The following is a 23,363-nucleotide window of genomic DNA, read 5'->3' as shown; positions in this document are numbered from 1 at the left end:
CTCCCCTCTGGTGATTTCGAAAAAAGCAAGATATGCTGAAAATAGGCCTGTACAAGACGTTAGGTTTGATCAGTTGGGACACTGGCCTCTTCGTACCGACAGCAGGGAACAGCGTTGCAAGCTTGAGGGATGCACAGGACAAACCCGTATCATGTGCGAAAAATGTAACGTGCACCTGTGTCTTGCCAAGGCTCGAAACTGCTTCAGAGGCTTCCACATGAATAATTAGTGAAGTTTGTGTTTGCAATGATTGTGTTTTCCACCTCTGAATAAATTAGCTTTTAACTGCGTTTCGCAACCACTGAGCCCTGATGTGCGGTTTTGACGACATAACTGTAAATCGGCAAATAATAACACAAATGACTTATTTTTTGCTCAGGCATGTTTCTAGAGTCCTTGTGGTGTAAAATATGCAAAGCAAAAAAATATATATGCAAGAAATAGAAAATCCAGGGCTGAAAGGGTTTAAAAAATTTTTTTTTAGTTTCCGAATATCGAAGTGGGGCGAATGTTCGCACGTTCTGCAAGTCCAAATCCACCGGGACTTATTTTGCAACGACAAATCAACACTTGATCACCCAACCACTCAGTCAATCAGTATCAGTCTGCCACGGTTATTCAGTCTTGAAATGTGGCGCTTTCCCGCAAGATTACATATGTGCACTGCATTCTTTTAATTGTACGGAATATGCGTGTGGTTATTTTTTATCGCCGATTCCGCGGTCCGAGCAGTTTTTCGATCAGAGGAAGGGGCCATTTTTGTCTTGAGCTGTCGATGACACATTTAAATCATGCTGTAGTTAAGTATATCAGTGATGACCAAGCCGTAGTAGCCATGGCTCGCCTGTCATCACACGTGCTTCGCGACTCCGAATGGAACAGCGACGAGGATCGGAATAATAATAATAATAATAATATAATAATAATAATAATAATAATAATAATAATAATAATAATAATAATAATAATAATAATAATAATAATATGTAATGTAACGTTATAGTGCCGTGTGCGTCTCGAGCATTGCATCTTGTAGCAGTCCACTCCGGTTAATTCGAGTTTGGTTAGTTCAACTTTTTACTTCATTCGAACACACTAGAAAGTTTCGGCGAGAAAGCTTACATTTCCATGTAAGAAAAACTCGCTTAGATAGAACGCAAAAGCATGTCGCTTCAGTTAATCCGAGTCCCGCAGGCGTTTCATGCGCGCAGCGGCTACACAAGCTTGACAAACCACAACTTTAGCAGACGACGCTACTGCTTCCATATAGACTTGAAAATGTTTTACTTTACTTATAGTTTCAGAACTTTCAGAACCTTTTGTTTCAGTTCAACGCTGCAGCCGCCTTTGTCGGCGCTCGTTGCCGCTATGCCTTTTGAGTCGCGCATCGAGAGAAACCAGCAGAAATACATCACGCACTGCCTCGAGCAATGAAGATTTTTTTTTCAATTTCTTCATTTTGCCGCCATTTGTTAATTCGACCTTTCGGTTAACGCGATCAAATCTTGCCGTTCCGCAATGGCCAAATCAATGGGAGTCGACTGCATCTGTGCTATATACCTGTGTAGACGCGGCAGTGGCAGGCTCTGTTCTCCAAGGAATTACGCGAAGAGGCAACGAACGGTGCCCAAATATCCTCACTTCAACAAACTTGCTAGTCCCTTCAATGAAGCGGCGCTTTCATTGTACCCGCCGTGGTTGCTCAGCACGTGGCTTTAGTATTGCGCTGCCAAGCACAAGGTCGCGGCATCAAATCCAGGCCACGGCGGCCGCATTTCGATGGGGCCGAAATGCAGAAACACCCGCGTACTTAGATTTAGGTGCACGTTAAAGAACCCCAGGTGGTCCAAATTAATCTGGAGTCCCCCTCTGCGGCGTGCCTCATAATCAATCAGATCGTGGGTTTGGCACGTAACACCCCATAATTAAACATGAATTAATTATCTCTCTTTGCCTATCTCACCAGGGCTTTGGCGCATCTGCTCGGTCGATTTCAGGCCGTGTAATGTGGGCCGATCCCTGAGATTGGTTGATGAAAGCTGAGCCGCTGCCGGGGATGACGCAATCGGCTGGGTTGACTCCGAGGACAGTGTTATCCGCAGTCACGTGGGCCGTCTGGTTGGGGGTGTCCGTTTCTTGCCGTCTGAACAGGCAGGTGTGTTCGCTGCGCTGCTAAACGCGGTGCAGAACGTTTGGTTGGATGTCGACATTCTGAAACAACAGCGCCGACAACAGGACGATATGAAGACGACACGGGTGCTGATGACCAACTACTGGTTTATTCGAGGAGCGGAAATATGTTGAAGAAAAAAAAAAGATATGGGGACACAAGAAAGGAATATCGATGGTCTGCATTGCACGCGCGAAAAAAAAAAAAAAAAAAAACCCTATCAGCTGCGTGCTCATTCGGAGCCAAATGAGGCAAGAGCTATGACCGTCTGGCAACTATCAAAAACTACATCTCTACCACGCGTGAATGTCTTGCAAATAAGTATAAAAATGAACATTGCACGCATCGTGTGTCCTTCGTCGCGTTTATTAAAATTTAAAGATAAATCTCGGCTTAACTTAGATTCCGACAAGCGCGTTGTAGCTACGGTAATATTTTATTACTGTAGCAGTAATATTGTCACGTTGTAGTGACGGTGAAGAAGGAGTGAATCTTTGGGCAAACAAAACTGTTTATTGAGGGAACCTGTGCCCAGAAACTCAAGTGACAGTCAATGCACAACGATAGCGGCGAGCATAGTCGGCGATCGTCAAAATTCTGATCTGCGGCTCAAACGTGTAGGCTTTTGTACATGACGCGTCGAAGGTTCCAGCGTAATCGCTGGTGCCCGCGTGCCTTCCAGAAAGAACTGGACGAATCGAGTCGCGCATACAATCAGATTACACAAGGTTCGGTAACGACGGATAGAACCATCGACAACATTCGAGAAACTTCCGATACATGAGGCGCATCCTGCACCGAGCGATGCCGTTTAATACTTGTTAGCCGGTGAAAATCTGTCACCGGCGAAATATAAAGTACAAGTGTCAATGTGTAGTAGACGCCCTACCGGCGGCACACGGAGGCACTAGCGTGGTATCTTCTTGTGTAATAGCTCCTCTTTTCTTTCTGGGGTTTTAGGTGACAAAACCAGTCCTGATTATGATGCACGCTGTAGTGGAGGGCTCCGGATTAATTTTGACCTCCTGGGGTTCTTTAACGTGCACTATACAACGCAAACACACGGGCGTTTTTGCATTTCGCCTCCATCGAAATGCGGCCGCCGCGGCCGGGATTCGATCCCGCGATCTCGTGCTCAGCAGCGCAACGCCTTGGCTGACTGAGCCACCGCGGCGGGTATGTAATATCTCCTTTAAGCACTCGATTGTAATATGACTAGCCGTAAATGGCACATAGTACAGAAACATAAATATTCTTAGACTCACGCGAGCTCCACCCTAGGCAAAAAGCCCTTGGTGATCGTGCTGCTAGTCAAGGTGGCGCACCGTCGGCGTTCCGTAAAGAGGGTCGTTAAATAAAAGTATAATGGAAGAAGGAGTTTCTCCGTCTCATTTGCATAGTGCAAGCATTAGGCCTCAGATTTTTATTCTACTAGCACTCGAATGTTTGCGAAATCATTAATCATTGAATTCCTATTACGGTTCGTTCCTGTCTTTCTTTTTTTATGCACGCGGCACTGTTTCACGCGGCCTCGTAATTTTGTTTTGTTTTGTCACGAGGAAATTTGTGTGGCACGGCCTTTTCTGACTAAGAAAGCCTATTACTAGATTCGATTAATCGATCCCGCCGTTTGCAGGGATTCTTGTACAGACGTCGATGCGTTTATTCGCGCGCCTCTGCTCAAACGAATTCTTTGACATAGCTGGTCCTCTTATTTTCCCCTTTTGCTTCGAGCTAACTTAATCGATCTCCGGCGGCGTACGCTGAATGCGTGCAAGAGGAAGCTCGGGGCCAACTCCATATTCAAACGCATGTAAAACTAGACATGCTATTATGAAACTGCCGCTCTGTCGATTTGGACGAAATTTGTTTCATTTCAGACAGAAAGTACGCTTCTAGCTACTGTAACAAGCAGAAGTTTTTTAGAACCTCGAATGTTTACGGAAGTTAACGAAAATCGGGAAATCTTTGAAAAAATACAGAAGCACAAATCTTACAAATGCGTATAACTCGATCTGCACCAAATGCAGATACCGCAGTTCTGGGAACTGCATCTGCTAGAGAATCTCACGCGAATAAATGCGACACATTTATTAAGGCGAACGCCTTAATTGCCTCATCAGATGGTGGCCTTGAAAACGCGGCGTGCGGTGCAGAAAGTCATGTGAACTCGCCTCGCGCCGAGACGCGCTCGCGCCGCTGCTCGCATGTTCGTCGTCTTCTTCCACAGCTAGCTCCTATGCCGCCCATGATGCCAACCCCCCCCCCCCCCCAAAAAAAAAGGCAGTGTTAATTAAGATAGAGGTAATTCAGACACTTGAACCCACGACCTTTGGTGTTAATTAAGGCGAAGTTAATTAAGGTACACTTAATTAATATAGAGTTACTTAACGCACTCGGACCCACGACCTTTGGTGAAAAAGTAGCAACGCACACGAATGAGAATGTCAGGCAATTTAATTAATGCATCTTGAATGCGCAGGCTTTCGTCTTCACCCTCTTTGGCGTATGCTAAAGTGACTGTCAATTTCTTTAACGTAATAGTTCAGCGGAAACCGGCTAAGTGAAGAGAAGAGTCAAACTTTTTGAGAGCTTACGTGAAATTGTTTCAGCGCTTACAACTATTTTGCAAAAGTCGTAATCACGAGTTATTGGTGTAGCTCAGAGCTCCGTGCATTAATAATTTTGTCCACTTTAAATGTTTTATTTGGTGCTGTTTGCAGAATGGTGATATCGTTTCTGCTGCTGAGTTACAGAGTTGTAAATCCGATAATCTGTCAGAAATTTAGCAAATTTCAGAAATGTTTCTTAAAGAATATTATGGCACAAATTAAATATCCGCTTCCAGTAGTTACTATACATTTTAACGTTGTCTTTTAAATGCAACAAGCCTCATCATTATCGGTGCAGTTGTTTCTGTGAAAAATGATTTCTCCGTTCCCATGTGTGTCTCGATCTCCGAGATCGATAATCACCGAAATAGAGTAAGAAACTAAGTTACGCAATCGAAGATGTGCTCGCGTACGTCTGCTCAAAATGGTTCCTCCGTCATCTTAACCGCAGGACTAGGCTTCAATTTAGCATGGGCGCCAACACAGCGACATCACCGGCAAAGTAGCAGCAAAGTTTTTTTTTTCTGCGAATTGGAAGCCCGAAATGAGCAGGGATAATAACGCACACCGCAGCTGCATTTGGTTCGGTCGATATGGACGTGGTCTGTGAGTCTAATTGCGGGCCTTTCACATGGACCAGACGGAAACGTGCTAATTTGCATACAATATCAAATGCACTACAAGCGCATGATTTCGACGTATCGAAGACCCATATTTGACAGGCAAAAAAAAAAGAAAAGTGCTTTGGTCATCCCTGAACTTTAGCGCTAACTTGCAACTTTTATTTCCAAAATTATGTGAGTACCAACATATCCTCTAATAAAAAAGTAAAAAAAAAAAAAAAAAAAAACGATTCATAGAAACAACGCTACAGTGGCCTTATGGTTGGATTTCTTTCCGTTTTTTTTTGCATTGCACAGACCACCTCTATAAGAGAGAGAGAGAGAGAAACAAAAAACAAACAGAGAACGCAAAATACCGTAGGATACATTAAAAGGAAGTTTTGGGGCTCCTACTATCTAAATACATAGGCAAGGAGAAATCGTTTTTCACGGCCACCACTGCAGCCAACTTGGTGAGGTTTGTTGTACTTAACAGAAAAGTTAAAATCTAGTGACTGTAGGAAGTGCATTTTTGATTTAGGCGTTAGGTTTCTTGTCGCAAATCGTAGATGTTCAGAAAACGAACTATCAAGTTTACAACTAACTCAGCAATAAAAAATTACATCACGATTCTGTGAATTCAATGTAATAGTGCATTTAAAGCGGACAAAATTGTTGTATTATACGCAACTCTGCACTATACCGTTGTTATTTGAGTAAAAAGTTTGCAAGACCCTTGTGCACATCGTAAAGAGTCCACGCAAACTGGAAACTTACATATCGAATTTGTTCGCTTTAGTTGCTATAACGGATGCAGTTTACAGAACAAACAGATAGACAAATTTGTAAACTTCATTCTTCCAGTTGTTTTAAAACATACAAATTTCTGAAAATCCTTGTAAAAAATTCAGGCCCTAACTCAAAATTTAGCCGCCAACAATCACTAGAGTAGATTATTCTCTGTAATATGCAACAAATTTCATCAAAATCGGGCGAGGGAGTATCTCAGAAAAGGATTTCTGCGTTTTACAGGTATTTGAATAGGTGGCATCGGAATTTAAGAGAGGATCATTTGAAGACAAGCAGAGAGGTCGCCTTGAGGTATCGCGCTTTAGCCTGCGACTCTGCTCAGGGAAAGGAGAAACGGGGACGTAAATGTGTGATGAGGGATGACAAAGAAGAGGGATTCACAGTAGCGGTGAAGGCAAGTCCAGCATTTTGTTACATTCTGAAATGTCGCCGATGAAGCCACCACCAGGCTCCAGATTTTGGCTGGGGTTCGACTGAAACTTCAGAAAAAAGGCGAAAAGCATAAGCTGGGGTGTGGTCTTCTCCTGTGCCAAGAAAAGGCTTTACAAATGAGCTGCGGTAAGTGGCTTCAATACGGCGACCACCTGCCCGGCGCTTTTATTGGCCGGAGTCTGGAGACCGCAGAGAATCACGCGCATTGACTCTATCAGATGCTTCAGCGTTTTCTGAACGCGTCGTTCGCAGTATATCTGTCGCCGTGCTTGCCGGCTTTATGGGCCCTACCATTCACTTCTTGGCGTGGATGACTAATACGACACGGTGTCATAGCCGTGGGTCTAGAGTGCAGCAAAGGCCACTCCCTGTGCTCCCAGTGACCTTGGATTTGCAGTAGGCGTGGTTACCGTCTTCGATGCCGACACAGGCAGAGGTAGTCTTGGCTCCTGCACCTCGCTATGTACCTCCGAAGCAGCTGGCTTGCGCTTTTTTCGCCAGCGTTGTTTCTTTGTGCTATCAGATTCAGCAGTCTCCTACGGGAAGATACGTCTCTTGTCATCTTTCGGAGAATACGAACTTCCTCTGGCATTTACGTGCAATCCTTCAACGTCGCTTCCTGAGAGTCAGGTCAGTTCGGACATTTGACAGAAGGCGCATCACAGTCGGCGGTGTCACGTCTTCCGCTGCAACACTGGCAGGTCACTTCACTTCTACACACAGCGCTTATGTGGCCTACCTTGAGAGACCTTCGGCACTGAAGAGGCCTCGGAACGAATGGCCGGACACGCACCACGTGGCCCCTCGTTGAGAGACGCCGGTAAAGTCGAAGACACGACTTCTATCTTGATGCACCCCAAGCGGTGTATCTAAAGAATGCACACCGATGAACTCAAAGGACTCTTGAGGTCTGCACTCTTGATTTCAAGTTCGGCATCAGAAATTACGCGAGTCGTCGACGCCTTCACGTAAGTAATAAATGAGCAGACGATTATTGCGCTTAATGAGGAATACTCTCTAACTTCTCCTGTATAGTTGAATTTTTTACATCTACCGTCAGGATGTTTTTTCGAGCGTCGGTCCTGATTTCGTTTATTTTCCCAGGGCCCACACTTTCAAAATATTCTGGTAAACATTGCCTGCTGAGGGAGTTCAAATAGTGTGACGCCGAGAGCGGTATACGTACTCGCATCATGCGAGCGGCTCACTCGCATCCTGCGTGGCTTATGTTCTTCGTACGGTGTCCCATGCACGTCTACGGTGTACTCGCTGTCATATTCCATGGCTTCTGGCGTTGAGCTCTCCCAGGAATCGAGATGATACGAGCTCCCAAATTCACGCCGTCCAAAAAATGAGCGATAAAGTGGTAGACGCGACTGACTTTGTTCGGTGCGGAATCTCGCTCATTCTCTAGGAAAGTGCTTTCACGAAAATGGCACGAACCGCACGAGAAGTACTACATTCAGGGATTGTGTATCTCTTGGGACACAGTGGCGCGAACCCATTCTGGGGCACTGACCAAAGATGGGGACACACCCAGTGGCACGCACCGCATGGCTAAATGAAAGAAAGAACATCTAAATTAAGGAATCCGTTCAATGTAATGCGCTATATAATTTAGAGGTGGGTGCGCTTTTACAGATACCTACAAGCCGGCATATCTCTAGGTTTTAAGAAGATCTCTTATTTTATTACGTGCGTGGAACGTAAGTGGCCTTACTGGCACTACTTTCTCGATGATCGTATGTGGGTTATACCGTGTGTCCTAGCTAACGTTAGCCAAGCTGTTAAAAAAAAAAGATTAAAAAAAAAACACTCTAAGATATGATTGTGAGACCTACGGTCGTCAGTTGTCAGAGGCCTGACGACCGCACGTCGTAGGTGTTGAAATCACAGCCACGAGCGTCACAGTCTCAGCATTTCCCCGTAACAATATTTTGCACCGTGTTTTTTTTTTTTTTTCGCTGAACAGCTTGGCTAACTTTAGCTGGTACGCACGGTTCGCTGGTACACACGGGACCCATTCGCTGGTCCCGTCAGCATCAGCCGCCGCCACCCCCAAACCCGTGATGGCAGACAAAGAAAGCTTCGGTTCTAAACCTCGAGCCCTCGAATCCCCTCATTTTCCCAAGTTAGTGACGAGCGTTTAAATGTGACGACGTGTTCTAATTTACATCAAGTTGTTCTGAGTTTAAATTTCTGGCAACTGCACGACTCAAGCGGTTGTGCACGCTATTGTTTTCTTTTCCTTCTCTTCAAGCGAAGCTTGTATACGATACCCTGCGCTGGCGATGTAACGCTACAAAAAGCCAGCTGGTCTCAGAGCTGCACAGGTGGTCGGCACGCGCTCGTGCCACTGCTCCAGCGTTCGTCGTCGTCGTCTGCTTCCACAGCTGGCTGCTTTGCTGCTAATCATTCCAGCGTAGAACTTCTCTTCTGTCGTCGTAATGGGGAGGCCTTGTTTACGGGGGTTTGAGCCATTGCTTAAGGGGGTATGGGCCGAACATTGTCTCACGTAACGGACAGATTTAATTTTGAGGAACTTTCATTTAAATCCATCCAGAATGAACGCGTTCGTCGTCGACGTGCCGATTCAAGCGTGAGGGCTTCCCAAGCCCAGGCGAAACGTCAGGGTTGCCGGACCCCGAGTTGCCGGAGCGCGATGTTGAGGCCAAACGTCAGTGTCGTCTTGCCCTCCAGGAACCCGACGACGGTGGTGCACGCCTCGGCAACGCTAGCGCCAACTTCCCCGGTGCGACGGCCAGGTTTCAACGCGGGTTTCTCAACCGGAACTTCGGAGCCGGCTGCAGTGTGTGTGACCGATTCTGGTTCGAGCACAACGTGGTACTCGTCAGTGCACTTCGTTCGGTGGAACACCGAAGAAACACACGACAAGCTTCGCTTACCGCCATTTTCTTGACAGGGGAAGGACTACTAATTTTTTTTCTTTTCAGGAAGCGCACATTCAAGCAAGTTTAATTGCCAACATTACCAAGTAATGCACAGTAGCGTTACTTCTGGCACGATTTTCTTGAGATCGCTTGTATCAAAAGAAGGAAGCGCACGTACAGGCGAGAAGCCGGTCGACCGTTTGCAAATGGGCGACTCAGCTGCGCCGCATTGCACGTACCCATTTGTCTGTCCTTTTCTCGTGACCGGGACAGCCTCCTTCGTTGCGATCGGCATGCTGCAAGTTCGGTTTGCGTGGAGAAATGAGGCTCTGCGTAGCATGCATTGAGCGTGCACTTTTTTTCTTCTTGTCAGGGAAAATACCCGGCGATTATGGCATCGCAATTACGCAACTCGCATACTCGGCATGCTCGTACCATTAACGTACGCAGAGAGCGTTTCGCTTGGTCTGCTGGCGGTCCTCTGCGAGCAAGCCACGGGGCTGACGGCGGCTGCCAATCTTAGCCTGCCTGTGGAGCATTGAGTAACTGATCGGGAAAGATTCAGAGTTGGGAGAGGGAGGCTCTGCTGAAGCAGCTTGGCAAAGGTGGTCAGTGCGTTCAACGACTGCGTGCAGTCATTAAAAAACAGATGATTTCACAAGCTGTTGTTAAAGCTGTGGAACGTACGAGGTCTCCGCAGGTGACGTGTTTGTTCTACCGAACGTGGCGTCTACCGTCGTATCTGCTCATAACGAACGGACTTATGCCCAATTAGTGTTCGACATGTTAATGTAATTCGAGGTATTCAAAATCACTTGTAAGAAGCTTGTGTGGTTCTTTTGTTCTATTTAGGTTTGTTATCTGCAGTGGACAAATAGTAGAGAGAAAATCCATTTATTGAAGATCCTACTACGTGTAGTGTGCGATTATTGATGCGTGCGCCTTGAACTGTTTCTCAGCGTCACTAAAAATTACTTTCTAAATGCGCGAGATGATGTAGATCGGCTCCAGACTTCACGGTCCGCATGAACCAAATATACATTTAGTGTTTCCCGCTTTTTCCTTAACATTGTCTAGAAAATAAGCGGTGTGGCGTTCAATTTCGCACTTGGAAAGTTCCGTTTTAAATATGACAATCACAATATATTTGGCTGCTTGAGCCTAGTATTTCAATACGTTTTCATATACAGCTATTCAAGAAAACGCAGAAACTATACGGCGTGCTTTTTCTTGAAACTATTGTGTTGGAAAGCGTGACAGCACTACACTGCTGCTTAGGGGACTTTCAGCGAACAGCTTGGAAATCGCTGCTGGCTTCAAAATGTATTTCGGTAGGGCATATTGAGTCGGAAGTATGCAGAACTTATGTGAGCTAATCCTTCACTCAGTGAAAAGCACCTGCCTCATATTGCTTACAGCTGTGCTGATGCTGCACAAAAGACAAGGGATGCATTAGGAACATATACGTCAGAGGCGGTCCCGTCAACTAACACTTATTTCGAACGCGCTAGCTCTGCTGTATGCACTCTGCTATGCCGAGAGTCTTCGTCTCCTGTCTTTAGCGCTTGACAATTGCAGTCAGCGAGACGAATCAAGCTCACCCAGGTCAAGGGTTTACCACCTCATCTATAATGCAAATCGAAGGTCATCCGTTTTCATCCGGGTTTCATCCGGGGTAATCTGGAATTGTCTGGAAGCAGCTCGCTACGGGACGGTGCAGCAGTCCTAACAAAAATGGGCAGTTACAGCTGTGCAGTGCGACCCCAGCTGGGGTGCTCAAGATGGCGCTAAAAAGGTTACCGCGAGGGCCGTAGCTGGCACCAGTGGTATACCTTCGAAGTTGGCGTGAGCCCGTGAGCGGCTTTTGGAGAAGTACCCAGGGGACTGTCTCCTACGCGCGGACGGATGGACGGTGTGTACTACATTGCCATTCTAAATCAACGTGTGCTGACCTCCCTTAGGGATACTTTCCATGCAGGCGTCGACGCCGAGAGCAAACTGTTGGGCGTCGTCCTTCCACTTGACTTTCGCTTAAATTAGCAGGAAGACGAGCAAGAACGCAGATGACGCTGTTCTTCCTATAGTCCGAGCTAGGAGGCGATCTGTCGACTACGCCCGTGGCTCTGACGCTTAACATGTCGGACAAGGCCAACGTCGACGCCCATCTCGAGCACGCTGAAGAAGTTCGGCAGCTCGTCTTCCCGCGTGTCACGAATGTGTCGACTGCTGACATGGCAGTCTGCGACGACGCTACGTGGAATACGAACCCGGAGGCCTTGCTTGGGTTCGGACACCCATACGACGATGACTAACTGAAAATTACCAACTTCTGCGACGTCATTTCGAGCCGTACAATATAGACTGAAGTATAGAAGTGAACTTTGAAGTCGATGGTGTAACAGAAACACTGCGGCATCGAGCACGACGTGAAGTTTTCAATGTAGTACGCTTCAAAACTTTCTAAGCAGGCTAACGAGCTTAAAGGCTTGTTAGTTTGCTCAGAATCAGAATGGTAATTAGTTTACTCATGCTAGTAAGCATGTAGGAATTACAAGAGATGTATATCCAGAAGGAGGTCCTGTAGTTATAGAAACTGAATTCGGACCTTCTGTGCATGATGACAAGAAATATTTAAACAAAGCAGCATTGACAATACACGAAACTTGCGACTATCAAATCTTGTAAAGCTTCGAAACATGCAGTTGATGATCCAAATAAAAGGTGTGGCTGTAAGTAAATGAATAAAAATGAAAAACTACAAGGGTACAAGTCTCACTAACAGAAAGAAACATCAACGGAAACATTCAGGGAAATATAATAAAGGTGTGAAAAAGGTAATGATTGCCAAAAACAAAACAAGAAAAACACACAAAAATATACAAGGGTAGAGAAAGTTAAAATCATTCTGAACTAGCTAATATAAAACATTTTAGTTCTGTTTCAGATCTGTGAGCGTTCAGCAATTGTGGGGGAAAATGTAGTGTATTAATTCTTGAGTGATAAGGCTGAAGCATGTACCGGCTGTTTGCCGTAGCTTGTCTGAACGTTTGCTAAAATGAAGTTCATACTCTCTCCAAATCCTGTATTAATGGTATTAAGAAGAGATGTCCTTAGGATAATGTTACTGGAACATTATCGTTTAATACCCTGAATATAAAAAATGTCCGGCTATATTTAACGAGATCGGCTATGCTGAAAGTACTATTTGCTCAGTAGTAACTGATTCTCACGTCATGGAAAATATTACTATACAAATTTATCTATTTTTATTGCCTTGGTCCCTGTTAATATTAGGTCACTGTTATAAGTGTTAGCGCATGATGAGCTAATGTTGTAGTGCATATGGGAGGGAACGAAAGCATAATAAAGCGACATCAAAGTAGAACGCAGAAGCATGAGACAGCTTTAATTATTACGTTGTATGTCATCTAATCCGCCCTCCCCCTCTCTTTTTTTTTTTGTTCACAATGTTCTTTGATTTCACGATGAGATTATTGCGTTCGTGTACTTTCTCGCTTAAGTAGATGACTTATCACGGTAATCGCCGTGCCGTAAAATATGACTATGTTTGCGCCATGCAGTGTGCAAACATTGTCAGAATTTCTCAACGCCATGTTTGTCTTGCTTTCTAGTGCAGGCCCTCGTCGTCAGCTCTGTGCTCGTCTTACACCCCGAATTACCAAGCCGCCCGATTGTCTACCCTCGTTAGCAGGGCGGAGCCTGTACGCCGTCCCTAATCTGATGACACTCGCAGCGGTGCGCGAGGTGCCATTTCGACGATAATTTGCTGTGTTCAAATGAAGGCGCGGGAATTCAGCGCTATAAGAATAAGCACGAAGTCGCGGCATAGAATCCCGGCCACGGCAGCCGCATTTCGATGGGGGCGAAATGCGAAAACACTCGTGTACTTAGATTTAGGTGCACGTTAAAGAACCCCAGGTGGTCTAAATTAATCCGGAGTCCTTCACTACAGCGTGCCTCGTAATCAGATGGTGGTTTTGGCCCGTAAAGCCCCATAATTTAATTTTTATTTAGCGCTATAAAATAATTTCTCGCCGCCAGGGGAGGCTCGCGATTGCCACGGTGATCGCCGCGCTCGCTGGGTTCACGCTCGTGCTTCGGTTTTAACGCGGACGCGTTAAGGGCCCCGTGTCGTAGAAGATCCGGTGTCGGCGTCGGCGATTTCCGTGAGCGCAAATTCCCTTATAAATTTAGGTATATGTACATGCGACGCCTTGCTATATGACACGCGGCATATGCGGGTCATATTGCCACACAATTCTATCACTGAAGCTGCTCATACCATGTCTTACATTCTTGACCAAGTTATTCCTCCGAATTTTGAGAATGACAGCGCACAAATAAATTTCATGAAACAGAACACCGACAACGCGTGCCTTTTGTGTTAAATCTTTTCAGACTGAAATATTAAAGTGCGATACAATAACATAAACACGAAAAAACGATGTACTTGTTTTGGCCTGGCTGTGCACTACCCGCGGGATCGGCTCACGCAAGATGCCGTGTTTCTACCAAAAAACTCGCCTTCGTGCGTAGCGTACGCCGCCGGCGTTTCCCTGTAAACATTGCAGTTACGCAAGCCGCACTTGCCGAGAAGCGTGAGAACCAGTCGGGAATCTTCGAATGCTATCGCGTTCCACTCTTGAATGCGAAGCTAAAGCGTCCTCCAAGCTTTCTGGCTCGCCGCCGCCGTCGCCTTGCGCAACTCTCGTTGCATCGGGAGCACTCGGCTGCTGTTTTGTCACGCGCGCCGTGGCAAGCAAACAATGAACGCCCGCCCTCTTCGCGAGACTCAAAGGAAGGTCGCCGCGGCGTGTCTGCCGCGCCGAATCGGTCGCCGGGAGCATTCCGCGACCTTGCCAGAGATCCCTCTTATCGCCGACCGACGGTCTGGGCACGCCGCGGAGAGTCGCCGGTGCGATCTCCTGGGACGATCCTCCTCTCGGTCGCATCGACGCTGGCCGCAACGGCGGCAGCCTTCTAAAAACATTGGCAGCCTGCTCGGCTTTGCAGCTTGCTTTCCTATAGCTAGTTGTGCGTCCTTTGCGCGATATATTTATGTACAGACGATAGCGTGCGAGCATACGAAGTTCGAAGTGTTATCGGAGGTGTGTCTGCGCGTACGTAGTCGACAGCCGCTTGCGAAAGCTAATTATTATTATTATTATTATTATTACTATTACTTCCTGCACAATAAAAGGTGCGCTATGCTGGAAGAAGATGGGGGCCTGGGCTCTGGACCTTCTTGTATGTGCATGTGTGCGCGCCGTGGTTGTTAGCATGGCACCGGTAAACGTCCTTATCCAGAAATATTAAATGCAGGACACCGTGGTTCGAATTTGCACCGTTTATTTTTTCCGAGCGGAGCGCTCAACTGATACGTCATCAAGAAGCCGGAGTCACGGAGTGGCCGGAGGATATTGGCGTGCGGTTGTGATATCTACCGCAGCGCGCCCAATACATGCGCTGATGATAACTGCGTCGCAAAAAAAAAAAAAAATAATAATAAAAATGTTGAGAAAAAATTATTGGAGGTGCCGGGGATCGAACCCGGGGCCTTTCACATGCAAAGCGAACGCTCTACCACTGAGCTACACCCCCGTACGGACAGGTTGTCTCCGTACGCACATGTGACGCGGAAGGCTGCCACTGCTTGGCTCGGAGGGGATTCCCGGCTCGTATTTGCGTCTGCGGTGCCGCAGCTGCGGGCGTAAATGGGAACATTCATCATTTCCGTTGACGTACGCTATCGCACGTGTACCTTCAGACAGCACGCAGTGGTGGGCAGTTGCAGCAGCGAGGCTGTAACGTAACGAACGCGCTAATTTCCGCTCGGAACTTATATGTTACAGCGCTATGTAGAGAATTCCTGTACTTTTACATGCATTCTTGATATCCAGGAGCTATACGTATACGGATCATAACTCTGCACGGTCTGTTATAACAGTGAGAAGTGCTCCCCATTTATCTCCGTCTAGTATGTGTCCCGATTTTACTTTTCGGTACCTATATTTATGCTTGCGCTGTAAGAATCATGCTCCGCGTAGGTCACAACTTTAATCTCATTTATGTTCACCACGCAAGCTACGGCGATGAAATGCAAACACCAAATCATCAGGCGTGAGACGTCGACGCCGTGTTGTCGCCGGAAGGATGACGCTTGTCGATGAAATAGGGGCGGTTAGGAGAGGCGCATGCGCAGACAAGTATGACGCATACCCGTGTTATGGTGACACATACTCGATCATTCTAGAGCAATGGGCGAGTATGGTCGCATATATGTGGCCGTAAAATGGTGTAGCCGAAATGTGATAAATAAATAAATAAATAAATAAATAAATAAATAAATAAATAAATAAATAAATAAATAAATAAATAAATAAATAAATAAATAAATATTCAGATCCCACGCACTGTGGGAATCGATGAAAGCGAAACTTTCAGTGCTGTTTGCATTTATTGACGGCATTTGGCGGTGACATGCATTTTTATCAAGTTAGCCTTGAGCACGCACACCTTCTAGGGCATACATACGCACTTTATTAACGATGATTTAGCTTTTTACGCAGTACAGAAGGAGTAGCAAACTTGTCACACGAAAGACTGACAAGACATACATTGTGTTTAGATCACAGTGACTTCTTCAACGACTTTGCCGACGCCGATTTTGCCGAATTCAGGAACCTGTCTGTATTCGCGAGTCCATAGGGAGCCTACATGCAAGCGCTGCATGTAGGCTCCCTAGAGTCCATAAGTACAGTGTACCATAAGGTCCCTCCATGAGTGTAGAGTCCAGCAATTCGTGCGACACCTAGCGGCGAGCGCCGGAAACCTCGCACGGAGGTCGGAGCGTCGGAGCAGACCGTAGCCTTCGTACTGCGATCGGGTGCGCTTCTAGTACGATGGAGCCACCATCTACGAAACTCCGCACGGCCTTGGAATGCTGCTGCGTTTTGCAGTTTTGCGGCGCCGAAGAGCCACATGGAGTGCGAATCTTATTATAAGCTGCGACAACGGCAATAGTTGTGTTCTCAACATCTTGCTCGAGAAAGTTTTTTTTTTTTCAGGCGAGGGTCGGTTTGTTGTTTGTGTGAAGAGAACGTGATCCTGTTGCTTGTACTATGTATGCAGTAAAGCGCTACAGCGAACTTCAGGAAGTTTGCGTTGAGGTTGTTACTGCCATCGTGGTAACGTTCAGCGTATGCGTGTTGCAGCATGCAGTTTCATGTGATAGCCGGCGTGGTAATGCAGTTTATGATGCAAATGTCGCCGCGGTACTCAAGCTTTCCTTCATTAAAGCTGTTATATCGGATACATGCGGCGCACAACGTGGAACTACCGAGTATGGTACATCAGCGAAAATTGGTACATCGGAGTTTCAGGTACTCCCGGGTAACGTCGGTAAATCGTTCTATGTAAGCACCACATGTACGCGCAGCGTGCAGAATAACTATGGGGTGGCATAGCGGTACGCCTTCCTTGCGACCTGGACACGCTACCCGTACAACTAGTGCAAATTAATAGGCGCACATTTGAAAATGCGTAATTATCAAAGCAATTGTATCTCTTATCAGTGTCTGAAGGAAATTGACAGTTCAGAGGCGAACACAGTTTTGGCCACTTAAAGTGCAGGATACGTAATTTATAAAATAACATGGAAAACTAATTAGATTCATAATGCAGTGGCTTAGTTAACATTAATTTACATAGAAACATTTGTTTTATTTCATTAGTTTACACAGCAGCCATAAGCGACATGTTCGTAGACAGCGGGAAGTAATAATCAGTCATGGTCAGGTCACTCAGCACAAGCCATACCTGTATATGGTGTGCAAATGTGTTTTTATTGTAGTAAGCAGATCTTCCGGTTTCTTATTTATCGTTTTGTTCTCTACTAGAGAAACAATGCGCCAACTACTGCAATAACTACAGCTAAGCGAAGCAATAGTCATGTTGCGCAAATCTTGAATGTAAAATAGATAACAGGAACGCAAAAGTAGCGGGAAAGGTTCACCATAGATTTGTAGTGCATGCTCGCGATAAAATGCAAAGCTTGATTTTAGGTTCGCTTGCTCTCTGGACTGAAAAGAGCGTGCAGAGTTTGCGCCTTCGCCGAACGAAAATGTGTTGAGGCAACAACAATGAGAAAGTGTGCGCCGGCTGCGCATTTATCGGCATGAACAGCGGCGACAGCTGATCGAGCAAGTCGGTGCGCTGCTGCGGGCCATGTTAAACGTGCCAAACTGAGCAGGTTGTTAAGATTTCGGCAATCCTGGCGATGCCAGCGTGACGTATCCAACTTGGTCGGCCGCTGTCCCGCACGCTCGAAACGCCGGACTATCTATCCGCGCCCTAACAGTGAATCAAAGCAGCAAAAACGTGCTTGTACTGTTCCGACAATCCAACAGTGCACGAGTACTTCGGTTCCACGACCAATGGGCTCAAGAATACATCGGTGATTTTCATCAGAATCTCGTGCGGGTCCGCTGTCAGGCCTGATGTTTGCACACACAGTGCGACCACTTCAGCCTCATTACCCACTGTGCCTCTCTCAGATCGGATAAAATGACTTGGTCGGCGTAAGCTACTCGCTTTCCTTCCACAAAACAGCGCTAACCGGCATCACACTGCACGAAAATCATCAAACTACAGTGAACTGTACATCAAACACAGTGGTTGCGGCGAGGCGGGACCTCCGTGTATCATCTGCCATGTTGCACAGTGTAGCCAGACGTGGCCAGTTTTCGCAGCGCCCCCTGCAGTTCATTTTAGTTGCGAATAAACTTACTCGAACCATATGGCGTCTCGCGCTGTCATCAGAAGGCGGCGCAAGTACCATTACAGTTCATTTCTTGCATGCAATTTTCGCAGTCTCGCACCAGCCCGTCTTGCAGCACCTTTAAAACGCTTGAGCGAAGTGAACTTATTTTTCGTAAGGCATGACGCAACATTCGTAAAAACGTAAATTGGGGCCAAATTCGTAAGCTTTCCAGGATAATTCGCAGGGAAGTTGGAGTGAAAGAGGATAGATTCGGACGGACAGAAGGGCATACCCATACCGCGAAGCAGGTGAAGTTCCCAAAGAATGCTTATCGTATAAATAAATAAATAAATAAATAAATAAATAAATAAATAAATAAATAAATAAATAAATAAATAAATAAATAAATAAATAAATAAATAAATAAATAAATAAATAAATAAATAAATAAATAAATAAATAAATAAATAAATAAATAAATAAATAAATAAATAAATAAATAAATAAATAAATAAATAAATAAATAAATAAATAAATACCAGGACTGGCTATGTGCCGAGTCTGCACGGATGCTGCTGGGATTAATAGCAGATCCCACTTGCAGTAAACGTTTTGTAGCTGAGTGCATAGGGTATCTTTATTTTTCTTGCAGATAGAAAAATAGGTAACTAAAACAGTTCACAATTTCAAAACGAGTGCTGGTGTTGTCGAGCGCAACATTCGCATGTGAAGTGCACGTGCATGCCGCGTGCACTTCACATGCACTTCACATGCCGCTTAGTTCACGTTGAAGCGAGCGGCGGTACGAAGGTTAATTCGCTCGCTGCTGCTGGCGTGCTTCCTCACTCCATCGTTTCGACAACGCGTTTACGCGGTCATCGAGTGAGATGCGTTATGTTTGCTTGGACGCATGTGACATCATGCTTGTTCAATTAGCTAATATTCCTATGTTTACAAGTTTATGCGGAGGATAAAACTACTATCCTTACTTCGTACAGCTGTCCACTCATTTGCTATCGCAATCGATGCTTCGCCTTTCGGGGTGAAACTGCGACTTTCTTCAACTCCACATTTATGTCACGGTTTATTTTATTTAGAAAACACCTTACAGGCCTTGTCAGGCATTGAGTAAGGGGGGCAATGTAACGATGAGCTGTTGAGTACAATGGAAACAACTCAAAAATAAATCTAACACAAGTGTACAGTGGCTGAACTAAAAAACAAAACAAAGCACAGAATGCCCAAGCATAACATAAAATAAGAGGAAGGAGATTAAATAAAGAGTGCGCACAGACGTTCACGAAATATCTTACGATCGGTTATCGAGACGATTTTATCGGGAAGACAATTCCAGTGAGATATGGCACGAGGTACACCAGATAAATTGAAACCAGCAGCTTTACGAAAAATGCGCTTGAAGCTAAGATGATTATGTAATCTTGAGGACGTACGGGCGGGGGTTTCGAGGGGTAATATGCATGGCTTATCGGAATGAACATATTTGTGAAGTGGACAGAGCAAAGCACCCTTGCGGCGGATGTCTAGGGGCTGTAAAGAAATATCGAGCTTAATCTGCGTTATACCGCAGTTCCGATCAAAATTCCGAGTTATATATCGGGCAGCTCTGTTCTGTATGCGTTCAAGCATGGTTATTAAATATTCTTGGTATGGTGACCATATAGTAGATGCAAATTATAATTGCGGGCGTACAAACGTCAGGTATGCTAATTTACGCACCTCAGCAGTTGAATTTTGCATGTTGCGCCTGAGAAAGCCGAGCGTTTTAGATGCAGTTGCGCAAATTGTATTAATATGCGAAGACCAAGAAAGGTTACTAGTGAGGTTCACACCAAGATATTTGTAGGTAGGGGTACGTGACAAATTCCTGTTATTTAACCTGTATGTGAATATGGTACTAGTGCGCTTGCGTGAGAACGATATAATATTACATTTAGAAGGGTTAAGAGACATTTCCCATATGTTGTACCAGTCGGCAATAATGTGAAGGTCATGCTGCAAGGTGGTATGATCGTTAATGGAATTAATCGCTCGGTAAACAACGCAATCGTCGGCAAAAAGTCGTATGCTAGAGGACATGTTTGAAGGTCGATTGTTAATAAATACAAGGAAAAGCAGATACCCCAAGACACTCCCCTGTGGTACACCAGACGTGACCTCAGTAATAGAAGAGGGACAATCGTGAAGAACGCTAAATTGGCGACGAAGCGATAGGAAGTTTCTAAGCCAAGAAAGGGGACAGTGAGTCGTTGCTTCATGTGACCATACGTAGCCATTTTCTTTTGTTACATTCCAGTTGAGTTTTCCCCATTCTGTTGGACTCCCTTCGGTAACCTGGGGTTAAATATAATGGGGGGGGGGGGGGGGGGGGGGAGTTGTCTCGACGGGCCTCCTTGCAAGCGTCTGCCCCAACTGTGGCCGACGATGTTCGCGGGACTCGTTTTGTGGTCGAGGCGCGTGCTTCGCGACATGCGCAGCAAGGCGAGGCCGCGTCTCGGCACATTTTGTGTTGTTCTCCATCCCCCATTGCCTATTCCGAGCCGTCATTGCATGATCAGTCGCAGTATGTGAGAAAAGCCATTAGGAGCTACTTATACCTGCAAGGGCTCTTAATTCTGCATTTTTCTAAAGAGCCAAAAGCCTTCCCTGTGTTATTCCGTCTTACGTTATGGTCTGTACAGTCCACTTTTAAAGGGAACACCTAAATAGCATCGAAACCAATATAACTTGAGAGCACCAGCTTCATGACGCGTTAGTAGAGCTGTAATAGTTCAGAACTTTATGGCATTCAGCAAGCCGCAAACTCGAAAGTGAACAAAATCAGTCCCGAAATTACACAAGCGGTCTGCGAGCGGCAATGAAAGCGGCGAAGTGCTGTCTGAAGGCAAGCCGTCCAGCGTAGCGAGAAAGTCCGGCCTCTTCGCCAACTGCCCGGTTGTGCTGCGTTGCGCCACTTTCAGTGGGAGGGCATGTCCGCGCGCGGAAACATCGCGTGGATTCTGGGGACGGCTTTCTCCCAGTGCCAAAGCGCTTTGTGGTCGAGCCAACTGTACGGTGAAAGAAAAATTGTAGCTTTGTAGTGTTGTTGTACTAAATTCTCGGCAGATGAATAACAAACAGATCAACGATAAATAAATGAAATGAACTTTGGTGCTATATTGGTGGCCGTATTCCTCGTTGTCTGCGACTCTAGCGTACGCGTAACGCAATGCGGTATAGTCGCCGTTTTCGGAGCTGCTTGCATGCTTCGTCTTCAACGTGGGATCCGCACTAACAAGCCCATTTCGCATAGCACACCACAGATTAGCGTTACAACAGTGGTGTAAATATTGTAATGTTGCTGTTATCTTAGAGCTCAGTATCTCTTGCCAGGTTGCGCGGAACTGCGTTCTCATATTTTCAATTTGCGAGAGTGCATTACCTTGTCGCTACGTGTCGTGATGATAAATCAGAGGTGCGCGCTTGTGAAGTTTGTTTGGATAACCTAAAAAGAAAAGCAGTTGCCGAGGGGTTCGGCATAAAGGCAACAAAGTGTTAAGACTCCTTGACTGACACAGCGTTCACAGAAAACGGGTCCACAGTCATTCATATAAGTATTAAACGCAACGATCACAACGTGCAAACTGTCCACGAAGGACAAGCGGTCGGCGCGGCAAGAGGGAAAAAAAAAAGTAACTGGCGGCACACGCAGCACAATTACAGCGTAAGCTGTAGGAGAGCGGTTCCATAGGAGATGAATTTCCTGCTGCACTCACTTCGGGGTCTTCACGGCGAAGTGTTTTCGCGTCGTTTTCACGAGATCGATCTGAACTGTCTGCCCAGCGTCTACGGCGAGCTGCGGTTTGTGCTGCTCTCTGCACATCGGTCTGCTGATCCCGATGTTGCCTGGTTGCAGCCGCGTGCGTAGCTCTACGATTCGCTTCTTCAGCAGCGGTTCGTACCTTGCGAGGAGGCGGTATAACGTGCACCGAAGAATAAACACAGGTTGTTGTTGTTGCCTCAAAACACAGGTACCGAGACTACGTGGCGGACATGTCACATCCCTTGACCCGTGGCACGATACGTTGCTGTTGTTGTTGATGATGATGATGGTTTATTGGCATCTACTTCGAAACGGGGTTGTGACAAGTAGTCACCTAGCCTGCTTGAGTTAACCAGGTATGTCATACATGTTTTTCATTACAGCAATATTTATACATCTCCATAATCTTCTTTTTCATCCTCAAAACCTATATATCTACCCTGTATAGCGCTAGCTATGTAACTCTAGAGTTACTGTACGTATAACCTCCCCTCCGTAAGGAGTATATAGAGTAACTCTATGCAACTGCTACATGGCGTGCCACCTGGTGCAACTGCAATGCAAAGGGCGCACATTTCGACACTACGCAGCGCGCATCTTGCATCGCAAGACAAGTTACACGATACGATGCTAACGATGGTGATGATTTATTGGCATCCCCTTTGAAAAGCGCTGGTGGCCTAGCCAGCTTGATTTAATGGGATACAGAATATACATTTTTTTCTAGCATGCTTTTATACATTTCCTTAAACTTCCTTTTCTTCCTCAATCCTTCTCTAGCTACCTTGTTCCGCTACCTAGCTGTGCATCTTTTCATCTGCTACACGGTGGTGTACCTATTGTAATAACATGCAACTGCAATGCAAAGTGTGCACGTATCGACGCTACACGGCGAGCATGTCCCATCGGGTGACGTGCGCGCTAGGACGCGTTTATAGAGCATTTTTCCGTTGCAAGCTAGCAAGCGCTGGCGTCGCTCAATTGTATACAACTGAGCGTAGCTGACTCCTGCGCAGCGGGCCCGGGTTTGATCTCGGTGTGAGCTGTATTTTAACGCAAAAACATTAAGGGGGGCCCCGTGTCGCAGAAAATCCGGCGTCGACATGGATGTCGGCGTCAATGGCGGAGAAAAGCATCCCCAACCACCCCGACCGCGCAGGCCCTCCGCGTGGCCCAAGGTGTTAGCGAAGGAGAAAATCCTTCCGAACCACCCCGACCGCGCAGGCATTCCACGTGGTGCAAGA

At 46.1% G+C, this 23,363-nt stretch overlaps 1 protein-coding gene and 1 non-coding gene across 2 annotated transcripts in view; one reads left to right on the top strand and one right to left on the bottom strand.

Annotated features, from left to right (window-relative positions):
* The first annotated feature begins 11,652 nt into the window (after positions 1 to 11,652).
* Positions 11,653 to 23,363, top strand: part of LOC119443717 (sedoheptulokinase-like) — a 68,730-nt gene continuing 57,019 nt past the window's right edge. Inside the window, exon 1 of the mRNA XM_037708427.2 lies at positions 11,653 to 11,801. Coding sequence (XP_037564355.1) covers positions 11,653 to 11,801 — 149 coding nt within the window. The remainder of the gene's footprint in view (positions 11,802 to 23,363) is intronic.
* Positions 15,068 to 15,139, bottom strand: Trnaa-ugc (transfer RNA alanine (anticodon UGC)). The gene has a single exon. It is a non-coding gene; the product is annotated as a tRNA-Ala (tRNA).

The sequence above is a fragment of the Dermacentor silvarum genome, chromosome 3 (genome assembly GCF_013339745.2).
Source record: "Dermacentor silvarum isolate Dsil-2018 chromosome 3, BIME_Dsil_1.4, whole genome shotgun sequence".
Classification (NCBI taxonomy): Eukaryota; Metazoa; Arthropoda; class Arachnida; order Ixodida; family Ixodidae; genus Dermacentor; species Dermacentor silvarum.
Note: the sequence above shows the minus strand (reverse complement) of the source record. Positions and strands in the feature narration are given on the sequence as shown.